This window comes from Arachis duranensis, chromosome 9 (genome assembly GCF_000817695.3).
Source record: "Arachis duranensis cultivar V14167 chromosome 9, aradu.V14167.gnm2.J7QH, whole genome shotgun sequence".
In the NCBI taxonomy this organism is placed as follows: Eukaryota; Viridiplantae; Streptophyta; class Magnoliopsida; order Fabales; family Fabaceae; genus Arachis; species Arachis duranensis.
The window spans coordinates 118,870,111-118,884,676 of NC_029780.3; the positions used below are offsets into that span (position 1 = coordinate 118,870,111).

Here is a 14,566-nt window from a genome sequence, read left to right on the forward strand (position 1 = left end):
TGCTTTGTTATTTACTCTACTACTAAAATTTGAGTGATGATTCATTTTTAATTTTGGAATTGAATTTAGGCATTCTACGGATGTCCTTCGCATCTTGGATTTTTATTATTTTATTTAGTTATTTACTTTTGTTTTTCTCTTTACCATTCGTTGTTACAGCCTTTTAAAAACTCGTACTATCAAATGGTTGTTGTGAAATAAATAACTAAAGAAGATATAATAAGGAGAGAGAGGAAAAGTTTTATATATAAACAATATAAAGAGAGAGAATTGTTATTAATGGTGTATGAAAGAGGAGAGTATGTTATTGTTGTACATCAATTTTTTGAGACCTCACTATTTATAGAGATGAAATGATAACTTTTTTAAACTTCATTCAAGTTCAGTTTGGTTTGGGAGCTTTATTCATTCATAGGAAAAATTATCTCCCCATATAATAAATGGGTATTCACATCATCATGTTTATTACAACATTCTTTCTTGAATGATCATTTAGGATTATGTCTTGTTAAAACTTTATTCTTTGTGATGGAGACTGTCTCATTAAAAATCTCGATCCGATCCGATCTAAAATCATCGGATCGGATCCAATATCCGCAGTTTTTAAGCTTGGATCCGATCGGATCGGATATATCCGCAAAACAAAAAAATATTTTTTAAAGTTTATTTTTATTAAAAAATATTAATAAAATTCCTTTTTTCTACTCTTTTAAATATGTTTATTCTTAAAATAATAAAATTAAAATAATACAACATATATGATCATTATTAGTTGAAATAAAACATAAGAAGAATATTTACTTATTTATTTATTTATTTATGCGGATTCGCGGATATGCGTATACCTAAATAAAATCCGCAATCTGATCCTATAAGTGTGCGGATCCGATTCGATCCGATAGCTTTGCGGATTGGATCCATATCCACAATTTTCGGATCAAATTCGGATAAATACCGCGGATATGCGGATCAGATCCGATTTATGAACAGCCTTAATTAAAAACCTTGTCAAGAAAAATCCAATGAAAAAAAACCCTGACCGAGGAAAAAAGAGTACAATCTGCCACTCTTGTCGATATTATTTAATATCTCGAAATTGGCGCATCCCAACCTGATGTACCAATCTTTTAAAAGAGGATTTTGGAATGACTTTGTAAATAAATCTGCCAGATTATTGCTTGACCGGATCTGTTGGACATCAATTGTCCCTTGATTTTGAAGATCATGAGTGAAGAAGAATTTGGGAGAAATATGCTTTGTTCTATCACCTTTGATGTATCCACCTTTAAGTTGAACAATGCATGCTGTATTATCTTCAAACAGAACAGTTGGAACTATCTTTTGATCAATCAGTCCACATGATGACACAATATATTGGATCAAACTCTTGAGCCAAACACACTCGCGACTAGTTTCATGTATCACTAGTATTTCAGCATGATTAGAGGATATTGTCGCAATTGTTTGTTTTGTGGACCTCTATGATATAGCTGTACCACCATATGTGAACATGTATCCTGTTTGAGATCTCCCTTTGTGTGGATCAGACAAATATCCTACATCTGCATAGCTAACTAGTTGTGACTTGGATTCATAGGGATAAAACAATCCCATATCAACCGTTCCATGAAGATATCGAAAAATTTGTTTGATTCCATTCCAATGTCTTCTGGTTGGAGAGGAAGTATACCTTGCTAGTAAATTTACCGCAAAGTCAGGTCGTGTATTATTAGCAAGATACATTAGCGCTCCAATGGCACTAAGATATGGTACTTCAAGACCAATGATATCTTTATTTTCTTCTTTAGGACGGAATTGATCATTTTTCACATCTAAAGACCTTATGATCATTAGGGTACTTAATGGATGCGACTTATCCATATAAATTCTCTTCAAGATCTTTTTTGTGTATGTTGTTTGATGAATGAAGATCCCATTTTTTGTATGCTCGATCTGCAGGTCGAGACAAAATTTAGTCTTTCCAAGATCTTTCATCTCAAACTCTTCTTTTAGAGCTTTTATAGTTGTTGGATTCTCTTCAGGGGGATCAATGTACACAACAATTATAATGAATCTAGATATATATTTCTTTATAAAAACACATGGTCAGATATCATCATTCTTGAATTTATTTTTGGCTAGATACTCACTAAGACGATTATACCACCTTCGTACAGATTGCTTTAGACCATATAAAGATCTTTGTAATTTGATTGAGTATAACCCATGCGAATATTCATTAGATAGTTTAGATATCTTTAGTCATTCAGGAACTTTCATATAGATATCACGATTTAATAATCCGTATAAGTAGTCTGTCACCACATTCGTTAAATGCATACGTAGTTATGCGGATAAACTGAACAAATGACACAATGTTATTGCATCCACTATAAGGGAATATGTTTTTTCATAATTTATATCGGGCCTTTGTAAAAAACCTTGTGTCACAAGTCGAGATTTGTAGCGTACAACTTCATTTTTCTCATTTCGTTTTCTCATAAATACCCATCTATATCCAACAGGTTTTACATCTTCTGGTGTACGGACTACGGGTCCAAAGACTTCACGTTTTGCAAGTGAGTCTAACTCAGCATTCATAGCTTCTTCCCATTTTGGCCAATCATTTTTTTGGCGACATTCTTCAAATGTTCTTGCCTCAAGATCCTTACTTTCATGCATGATATTTAATGCCACATTATATGCAAATATTTCATTGATAACTATCTTATTGCGGTCCCATTTTTCTCCTGTAAAGACATAATTTATCGAGATCTCATCATTTTCAAAATTTTCAGGTACCTGAACGTCTTCTGACGTTAAAACTATATCAGAATTTTGGACAACTACAGGTGTCTTTACTATGTCTTTTTCAACAGGAATAATATTTACTTCTTTTCTTTTCCGAGAATTTTTGTCTTTGGAACAGACAGGTCTACCATGCTTTTGGCGTGAATTTGTTTCAGTGTCACTTGTCCAACTGGGATATCAATTCGAATTGGGGCATTTTTTGCTGGTATATAAGATTTGGTTATCCTCTTTGTATCAGAAAATGCATCCGACAATTCATTTTCCATTCTTTGCAAATGCATAATCTTTTGAACTTCTAGTTCACATTGCCCTGATCGAGGATCTAAATGCATCAAGGATGATGCATTCCAATTAAGTTCCTTTTCAGGAAACTTATTCTCTCTCCTTAATGTTAGAAATTTTGATTTATCCAAATGACAATCTGCAAATCGGGCTTTAAATACATCCCCAGTTTGTATCTCAAGATACCTTACTATAGAGGGAGAATCATATCCAACATATGTAAATCCCAGAAAATTAGCGAATAATTAATCAATAAATTAAATTTTAATATGAAAAGTTAAAAATGTAAATCTAATATTAAAATAAGATAGAGTTCGTTAAAATGAGAATTTGGGCACTAATTTCAAAGAATTTGGCCCAAAATTGGGCCGGACAGACTGAGCCGGTTGAACCGGGCCCAAAATGAACCCAAGGCCCAACTGAACCCAACCCATTAGAGAGACACAGCCTCTTATTCCCTTCTTCTTCATCATTTACACGGGGAAACTTTCTAGAGGGAAAGAACAAAAATAAAAACCTAATCCTCACTTTAACTTCAAATTCACATAATTTTTGATCTAGAGCTCCGATTGACGATCCGTTTGTGGCCACGTAACCGCAGCGTTGAGCTCTACAAAGCCCATAACATTGTAAGGTAAGATAGCCACGTTTTTTCCCTCAATTTCTTCATTTCCAGTTCTGAATTTATTGGGCTTTGGTGTTGAGATTTTGTATAATTTCGGTGTTTAGGATCGAATTAATTTGGTGGACTTGCCAAATCTTGTCCTAATTTTTTGTTGGTAAGGTGATAATTCTAAAAATCTAACTAATTCATTGATTAAGTATTTTTGGGTATTGAATTTTAGGTATATATGTGTTATATATATATGTTAGGTGTGTATGTATGTATGATATGAGGTCCTTGGAGCCATTGGAAGCTTGATTGAGATCTCGGTTGGTGATAGAGCTGATTTTCGGTGTTGAGGGTTTGCCTTTGCCTAAGTGAGTTGTCTCGGGAAATACGTGAAAATCGGCCAAAGTATGGTTTAGGTTTCGCGTATTTAATATATAATGTTCTGCGAAAACTTATGCTAGTTGACTATAGGATAGAAATGAATGTATGAGCATGTAAATTGTTTAGTACCTAATGATAAATGATGAAGTCTTGACTTATTGTGGATATTGGTGTTAAATTGTTGAATGATGAATTAGTGACGTTGCTAATGTATGATGATGACTTATTGTGGTTTGTTGTTGGTTGATTGGTTAAGGATGATTAATGGATTGTTGATAACGAATTGAGGAATAGGAGCAAATAAATTCTAAAGTGTAGCTTATGGTATGAATGGTGAATTTTGGGAAATGTATGAGTTTTATTGATTGGTATGAAGCCTAATTCTGATGGTGGTTGGTGTGTTAATGAAGAAGGATATAACTTGTGTAGGATAGTGCAGGTTGGTAATTATTGGTATGGAAATTGTTTGGTTGAAAATGAGGTTTGAAGTTTTTTTTTTGAAAAACTTAGTTTTTGGTCGAACTTCGGCGGTTCATAACTGGAGCCTCAAATTTTGGTTGGAAGTTGAATTTGTTTCAACTCAAAGATGTTTTTGTAAGCTTTTAAATGGTATAAACTTTGTGAAAAAAAAATTTTGTAGCAAAAGTTATGAACGTTAAAAGTGTAGGTGTGTGTTATGTATTATGCAGGTGAATTATGCAGCTCTTTGGGCAAACTGTATTTCTTTTAACAACATATGCCCACGCATACGCGTGGCGTGTGATGTTAAGCTGTGCCTACGCGAGAAGCCCATGCGTGCTCGTGACGACCCACGCGTACGCGTGACATGCTATTCTCACCTACGTGTACGCATGGTAAGGGGAATGCGCGCGCGTGCTACCTTTTCTTACTACCACGCGCACGCGTGGCCCCTGCTTTTTGCAAAACTGGATTTTTGTGTTTTAAACCAGATTTTTGACTTCTAAACCTCCATCTTTATCCTTTTAGACATAAGGTATAGTAGTAAGTCTAGTAATGAGCTGAAGATAGGAAAAGGTGATAACTTGAGAGTGAAGTAATAATCTTAAATGATGAACTAGGTACGAATTGCAATGATATGAGTTGTATGTATGAGATCAGGCAAAACTATGGCTATAGAGAATGAATGTAAGGAAATGATGATGATAAATAATGAGATTTAGGATGACTGTATGTGGCAGGAATGGTCGAGATGGCAAGGTCTGGGTGTGATCCCGCTTGCGTATTAATTTGGAAATGTGTTCGGATGGTAAGTTGGGGACGGAAGTTCCCTCTCTTGTCATGATGTGGATGTGGGGAAGGTGGAAAGGTACTCTCCTTCGTAATGTATCGCCCATGTTCTTCTCTGGTTGCAAGGTGGAAAGACACACTCCTTCGATGTGGAAAGGCACTCTCCTTCGTGAAACCTCCAGGAGAATGTGGAAAGGCACTCTCCTTCGTTTATGATCCTCTTGAAGATGCGCAACCTAGAGACCAATGTCAGGATTAGCTATCAGATATGTCGGGTTCTGGCAAAATAACCGACACTTGAGCTCACGGCTAGTAGGATAGACATTCATCATATGCATATATGTGTGCTTTGTTTGCTATGCCTTAATTGGAAATGCCTAATTGTTTATGTTCTACTAATTGTTGTAATTGTTACTTGAACTACTTGTTTCCTACCTGTGCTTGCTTTGTTTGGTTGTGCTGTCTATGCAAATCATCGAAGATGGAGGTACGGAGGAAAAGTAGTTAGGTTTAGAGTTAAGGTTAATGTTTAAGCTAGGTTTAGAATTCCCTAAAAGACCACCCTTTTTATGATTTCCGTTTAGTAATTTAAGCTTTATAATCTGATTGTCGGTGTTCTAGGATTGCCTTTGGCATTCCCATGACCTTATATATTATGTGCGTGGCACCTTTACCATGCTGAGAACCTCCGGTTCTCATTCTATACTGTGTTGTTGTTTTCAGATGCATATATATATATATATATATATCCTCTGGCCAGCCTTGACTTCGCAGGCTGAGTCAGGAGCTAGTTATGTTGTATTCTTGGCATTCTTTTACTCTGTCACTTATTCTTATCCTTATCTTCTAGGTTTCTTAACACGCAAGTAATCCTATTTCTTGAGCGTTGCGCTTTTTATTTTACGATTTTGTTTTACCCGTTTTTCAAGGCTCTCAATGTATTATATCCTTTCATTATTATATGTATATTTTAACTGATTAGAGGTCCATAACACCACACTACCTCTGTTCTACGACTTAAGCGTAAAACACTGTGTAGTAGGGTGTTACAACATATATCCCTAATTTTTTTTGGAATCCCATTTTGGTGCAAGAAGGTGGTGCAATGGAAACATATATCGCACAACCGAATATTCTTAAATGGGAAACATTTGGCTGCTGGCCAAAAGCTAATTGCATAAGAGAGAACTAATGGTAACTTGTTGGCCTCAAACGAATCAGTGCTGCGACATGTAAAATAGCATGCCACAAGTTGAGGTTAGGAGATTTGTTCTCATAAGTAAGGGTCTAGCAATTAATTGTAGGCGTTTAATAAGTGATTCTGCTAACCCATTTTGTGTGTGAACATGAACTACTAGATGTTCAACGCTTATTCCGTTAGCCATATAATAAGCATCAAAGGCTTGGGAAGTAAATTCATCAGCCTTATCAAGACGAATTGCTTTGATTGGATTTTCTGGAAACTGCTTTTAATAAAAGAATTTGAGCAAGTAATCTCGTAAACGCCAGGTTGCGAAAAGACAACAAGCAGACATGTGACCATCTTGAAGATATGTCTATTAGGACCATAAAATATCTAAAAGATCCACATGGTGGATAAATAGGTCCACATATATCGCCTTGAATCCTTTCTAGGAATTTAGGGAACTCTAATCCAATCTTTATTGGTAATGGCCTTAAAATTAGCTTTCCTTGAGAACATGCAGCACAACAAAATTCACTAGATTTAAGAATATTTTGGTTCTTTAGTAAATGTCCATGGGAGTTTTCAATAATTCTCCACATCATAATTGTTCCCGGATGACCTAATCGATCATGCCAAGTTATGAATTCATTTGGGCTAGTAAACTTCTGGTTTACAATGGCATGTGATTCAGTTGCACTAATTTTAGTATAATATAACTCAGATGAAAGTGAGGGTAACTTTTCTAATATAACCTTTTTATTTGAATCATGAGTTGTGATACATAAGTACTCATGATTTCCCTCTTTCATTATTTTAATATGACATCTATTTCAGCAGATATCTTTAAAACTCAATAAGTTCCTTAGAGACTTAGTAGACAATAGTGTATTATTTATTAAGAACTTTGTTCTTCCAGAAAACAAAATTATAGCTCTTTCGAAACCTTCTATCATATTGCCTAAGCCAATAATAGTATTAATATATTCTTCTTTCGGCAAAAGATTGGTAAAATATATATTACTTTTGAGAATAGTGTGCGAACTTGCACTATCCGTAAGGCAAACAGCTTCATTATATGTCTTTGCCATTTTCTTCAAGACAAATAATAATAATAAAATGAGTAGAAGTATATGCACATAAAATTATTTTCTTGATTTTTCTAAAAAATACTGTACATAGTATTATATACTAAAAATTTTATTATTATTATTTTAGAACTTGGCACATTTAGTAATTTTGAAATTTATAAATATTTTATTATACATCATACTTGAAATTCAAATGCATAGAAAATAAAACGTAACAATAAGTTTCTTACATTATTTATTTACATAAATACTTAACAATCCCACATATTAAACTATTCCATAATTGATCAAATGACGAATATTTCCTTCAGGATCCTCAAAGAAATCAGATACATCATAATGAGTGGTGAAATTTTCAACAGCATCATTTGAAACGAAATTCATCTCCTTTCTTTTGTCGTCCTTTTTCAAAAATGTTTGATAAATATCGACTAGGTGCCTTGGTGTACGACACGTACGCGACCAATGGCCCTTTCCACTACAACGGAAATATTTATCCTCTATTGATTTATTTTGCTCATTGTTTCTTTCTTTATCCCACTTTTGGTGAGATCCTTTCTTGTGAACATAATTTTTCTTTCTTTCATAATTTTTCTTGTTACTAAAACCTTGTCATTTACCTCTTTTAGGGTAATGATTTGCCACATTTGCTTCAGAAAATGGGGCGGCGCCAGTTGGGCGCGCTTCATGATTTTTTAAGAGCAACTCATTGTTGCTTTCAACAACAAGAAGGTAAGAAATTAGCTCATAATTTTTTTTAAATCCTTTTTCTCGATACTACTACTACAGGAGTACATTCGAGACCTGGAAGGTCGAGAAAGTTTTCTCTAACATGTCATTATTAGTTATATTTTCCTCATAATTTCATTCGTGAGGTGATTCGAAACATTGCTGAATTATATTCATTTATGAATTTAAAATCCTGTAGACGCAAGTACGTCCATTCATATTGGGCTTGAGGAAGTATCACCGTCTTTTGATGATTATACCTTTCTTCAAGGTCTTTCCACAGATCTACATGATCTTTTAATGTGAGATATTCATTTTTTAATCCTTCGTCAAGATGATGACGAATGAAGATCATGACTTTGGCTTTATCCTTTAGGATGCATTATTTTCAGCATTAATGGTATCTCCAAGATCCATTGAATCAAGATGGATTTCAGCATCTAGTATCCATGATAAATAATTATTTCCAGATATATCAAGAGCATTAAATTCAAGATGAGAGAATTTCGACATAATGAAAATTTATTACCCGAGTCTTCTTAAAATTTAATCAGAGTCTCGTGCTAATAACGTGTTGTGAAATAAATAACTAAGAAAGATATAATAAATATAAAATAAAAAATGTAAATAAGAAACACTAGTATTAATATTCACTACAATTAATATTTTGATATAATAGAAATGATTTATATATATTAATATATATTAGTAACGTATGAAAGAGAGAAAAAAAATTTTGTATATAGACAATATAAAGAGAAAGAAAATTGTTATTGATTATGTAAGTAAGAGAAGAATATGTTATTGTTGTCATTTAACTTCAATTTGGCTTGGGAGCTTCATTTTTTCATGAAAAAAATCAGCCACCCATATAATGAATGAACATCCACATCATCATGTTTATCACAACAATATTAAACTTTTAATAAACTTATTATCCCCAAGGATACCGTATATAATGAATAACATCCAATTCATTTCATTGTTGTTTTTGGTTTTTTCCTTCTGTATGAATTTAATTTATCTAACTGACAAATTTGGAAAATATGCACGAACTCTTAAGTTGGCAAAACACCAATTTAATACACAAAAGATTAGGCTTTAATTACACACTTTTTAATTACACTCGGATTTACAATGCATACTTCGTTATCCATGATATGTTGAAAAATAGTTGGCCTCGATCAGATGAAATTGCTTTTCCTCGTATTTGGTGGATTCTACTCATCACAGTTGTTCTCCAGTCTGCATGGCATAGTGTGGTCTTCCATAACCATAAGGCACATTAAGAATGATAAAGAAATGGTGGAAGAAACAAACACCTACCAACATCTCATGGTCTCCCATAATTTCATCTATCAACTCCTGCAGTGGTTTATTGGCACTGTTCGGAACAAGAGCCGCAAACGCAGTTGATTTTAGTCCTGCGTAAAACATGTATTATTGATGAAATTCTAAATCTGTTGAGCACACATAGATTTGATATCAATCATGTCATGGTTGAGTTTGTGGTCATATTTTATTTACCACTTTCTGGGAAAGCATCAATAAACATCATCATCTCCTCTCCAGTTAAACCGGATAAGAAGCATATCCGAGGAAGCGACTTTGCAATCTGCAGAGAACAAAATGCCAAACACATGCAGCAGATATTTGGACATCATTCAAATTTATAAGCAAATCTCTATTAACTTGCATAATTCTAGATTCTTATGCTCAGAGGCAATAATTTCTCTATAATAGGTGAGAATCATCTGCAAACTTGGCACTAGAAATCTTACAATAGTGACAATCTACACAATGATTCATATCTGGGGATCATACAAAGCAATGATGGATTTGTATGAAAGGAATGGCAAAATCACAAGAGAAATAGCAATTAATTACCACAAAGTTTTAGTAAATAGAAATAGCAATTAATTAGCTGTACCAAAAGTTTACCTTAACCCCTTCCAAACTGTTTTGTGTTGTATGCATTGCCTCCCAAAGTGAACGAGTAATCATGTCTTCAGTACAATAGATTATCTGAAATGTAATATGTTAAAAACCAAGCTACCATACGATGAAAATTTTAACTACCCTAGCAAAATAGAAATGCTCAAAAACTAAACTATTTGAATATTTTTCAATTAGTCTGAATGCAGGATAAGTTTGGTGGAAACAGTGATCAATTGAGTAAACTACCTACCTCTACCATTACCAGGCATTTAGATTTTACAATAAAATATGGACTTCAAAGACGAGATTGGATGTTACCTTCAGGAATTCACCATCCAATTCTTTCAAAAGCTGTTGAATCTGTGCAACATCATCTTAAACAATAAGCCTAGCTATATTGAAAGAATTACAAAGAATATTGAGGGTGTGCAACCAAATTGTAATGATACCATCGCAAAGTAGCCCATTTGAGATGTTATTTAACTGTTTACATACAAGATTTTCAGTGGTAGAATAAATATCAATGAAAGCTATTGTTATCGAAATTCGGGTGATTACCCTAAAAGAATAAACAACAATCAGACATAATTTTGGTTTATAAATTCAAGTTCACTGAATGACCATACTTATACAAAGAGATATGAAGGATCAAGTTAAATAAGGCATTCTAAATTCTTTAAGAAAACAAAACTTTTTGAGACATGGTATCAGATTAATATGTTATTTCTTTACAAGGATTATGATGATATCACCTTCAAAGCCTCATCTTCAGCAAAGCCCAACAACAGCAATGCCTGCAAAATGCGACAAACTTTTAACTCCATATGAAGTCAGAGCAAAAACACTGATGTTTTCTATTTCTAGCAGTAGGATCTGATCCCAGGCAAGGTTATCAAACTCTTGGTTTACCAGTTTAGGTCCCCAAATCGAGCTAACAAGTTTAGATTTACAATTCGATTTTGCCTGAACTGCACTCTCGAGTTTGATTGCTTTGATACCAAGTATCCAAAAGAAGTTACTCAAGCTGGAAAAGACAAAATATAGTCCATCCAAAACTTAAGATATGATCAGCAAGTTCTGATTTTCATGAGTATGCCATTTTTTTTTTTGAAGTCTTATGTTGAGATATATTTATCATATGCAAGTAAGTTAAAACGTCTTATTCAACTAAAGTTAAGACTAACCATGACTTACAGGTGGACCATATCTAGGATCCTCAGCATTCAAAGGAACGAATTTTGAGTCTTCAACAATCTCAACAGGAAGTCCTGTACGACGAAGAAAACTTGTTAAATAAATTGTGGGTGCTAGATTTCAAGAAATGCAGTAATAAAAACTATCTAAAGTATCCATCTTCCTTCTGAAAACAATGGAGGGAAAGGGAAAAATGAAGATAGCAACAAATGAATCTTATCATACAAGGTGGAGTCGATTACACCGATCACTCAAGGGATACAATATTGATATATCATAAATTATTTTCACATTCAAATCTCTTTTAATAGTTTCACCTATGGTTTTTCTTGGCCTATCTCTGCTTAAAAAAATTGAGTAAACTGAAAAATAAAAAGAAGAATTGTGATAAATATATCCTCCCCAGTCCCCATATAAATATGATTTTGAAGTTCAAATTGAAGGTTGTTGCATCTAATTGTCAATGTTTATAAAAAGCAAATATGATTTTTGACATCTACATATTCCTTCTTCTTTTTTAGGTTCAATTAGAAGAATGCTATTCATGATTGGGGGACAAAAATCACCTCAAAGATATGAACTTTAGATTACAGACTTCAAAAGCAAAGTTGTAGTTCTCACTGATAAGTAATCTCAACAGCTCCAACTCCATAATTCACCAACAAAAATTAGAACTTGGGGCACACATTTAACATCAACACTACTCACCAAGGGGCTAGGAAGGATCACTGTCATTTATTTAGAAACTGAAAGTCTAAAATTCAAGTGAAAAGAAGCTAAAAATTTCACCTTCAGAGGAAGATGCTCTGAGTATATAGTTGGGGTTAGAGGAGGGAGGCAGCACCACGCAGTTGAAGTTGAAGAAGGAAGAATAAGAAACATGATGATGATGATGATGATGATGATGAGAGCGCAAGAAGCAACTGGGAGAGAATGGTGTTGGTATTGCAGATACCATCATTGCTGCAATCCAAACTAATGTTGGATTGTTGGGTTTGATACTCACACGTTATCACTTACAAGAGTGGGTGTTAATTGTTATACACCAACAATACACCTTAGAATTCTGAGATTTGACCCAACAATTTTATATGAGAAACTAGTGGAATACCCGGGCTACGCCCGGACTAAATATTAATCTATTACAAAAATTTAGTTTTACTTATATGTTGATACTAAGAATTATACTTTCGTAAGATTTAAAGTTTTTAATATAATAATTATTTGTACAATTTATAAGACTGTTTTATTATCGCTTATATAGACTATAATAAATAGCTTTATAGGTATTTATCTAAAGTTTATGTAAAAACTGAAATTAAAAGGTATTTATTTATAGTATATCAGAATTATTTATACAATATATAAGATTGTTTTATTTTTGTTTGTACAGAGTAAATAATTAAAAACTGAATTTTTTTTTACATTTTAGTCAAACAGACAAAATTAATGTAGTGAAACTTTTTTTATATTAAGAGATCCTATTGTATAGTCTGAATTACTCGGGTTGGTGTGTTTAATATTTTTAATGGTATTTATCTAAAGTTTATCTAAAAAAGAGATTCATATATTTTAATGGAAACAAATTGCACGATCATAATATCAAAAAAAAATTAAGTGATTAAACTTTTTTGATATATTGATATATAATTCGGTTAATAAAAATATTTAAAAGGTAACCTTTAAAACAATTTTTATTAGCATTCTTTAATACGACGTTAGAATCACTTTTACGATTCGTGCCTTGTTTAAAAAAAAATATATACATAAAAGGCATTTTATTAAAAATTGCTTAGATTAAAAAACCATTCACAATAATATGTTCCTGCTGTCTAATGTTTTCATTAACGTTTTTTTAATTTTTGAAGAGAATTAGACACCATAATAATTTTAATGAGATATATATAAAAGAATAAAGGTTATCATGTCTAGTTAAATATGTAAAATAAATAAAGTATAATCGTACATGAGTAAAATATATTCCCAAAATTATATATATTTTTTATGTTAAATTAAATTGTGAGACAGATTTTTATGAAACGTAGTTATCTAAATACTTATCAAATATTTAGCAATATTCAATTAAAAAATTGTAATTATAACGTGAAATAATTATTTATAATTCTCTATGTCGCATCTCATTTATAGAATATAAATTTATGTTTTATAAATAAAATTATTGTTAGATATATAGGGTTTTTTCATTGTGTAAACATGAATATGTTATATTAATCTTAAAAAATATATTAGGTTCAATTACAAATAGTTATGGATAAATAAACAATAGAAAAAATAAAAAATGCAACTTATATGTTTGAATGATAAATTTTCTTAAATGGTAATTTTTAGAGTATACTTTAACAAATTAAATTAATAATTAACTAAACGCGTATACGAATAATGTTTTATAATTTTTAAGTATAATTTGAATAACAGATGTTATCATTTTGAGTCATAAATAAATATTTTTAAGCATATATTTATTTTTCAAAAAATTGATACTATCATGTACTTTAACAGATTGTGTTTTATTTTAAAACAGGTTAAATTTGTACTATTTAATAAGCGCATTAGAAATACTTTTACAATTTGTACCTTGTTAAAACAAATGTCTACATAAAAAAGTACATATACAATAGTGTCTATTTATATAAAAAAGTTCCACTACATTAATTTTGATCTGTATTTTGATCTGTATGACTAAAATGTAAAAATTTTTTAAACTTGATTATGCTCGGTGGATTTATATAATATAACTATTATATATTACATTACCATTTAGAAAGAAATGGAAAGGCGTTAAAGATGATTTATATTAAAAATAATATACCCGTTATCTATCCTATAATTATAATTATGTGATCTCATTAAATAGTTGCCCACTTCACATAGAGTGAGACATTTGAATTCTTATCTATTCATTAAATTTGAATTTATTGCAACCCGCCCGCCCCCACCAACTACAACAGTCTTCTTCTCCAAATATTTCACAAAACATATCAATCTAATAATCTTAAAAAAAAAACCATGGGCATCAGAAAACCAAAAGCAAGGGAAAAAGGGTACTGGCACCACTTGCTTCTGGCTGCCAGGTTC

At 32.2% G+C, this 14,566-nt stretch overlaps 1 protein-coding gene across 1 annotated transcript; it reads right to left on the minus strand.

Annotated features, from left to right (window-relative positions):
• Positions 1 to 9,264: 9,264 nt before the first annotated feature.
• LOC107467984 (uncharacterized) lies at positions 9,265 to 12,535 on the minus strand. The gene is made up of 8 exons (XM_016087222.3): positions 12,260 to 12,535; positions 11,471 to 11,544; positions 11,029 to 11,070; positions 10,595 to 10,636; positions 10,280 to 10,363; positions 9,866 to 9,953; positions 9,665 to 9,762; positions 9,265 to 9,583 (listed from the first exon to the last, which is right to left on the minus strand). Exons 1-8 carry the CDS (start codon positions 12,429 to 12,431, stop codon positions 9,566 to 9,568), a joined length of 618 nt encoding a protein of 205 aa, XP_015942708.1. The 5' UTR covers positions 12,432 to 12,535; the 3' UTR covers positions 9,265 to 9,565.
• Positions 12,536 to 14,566: the final 2,031 nt, after the last annotated feature.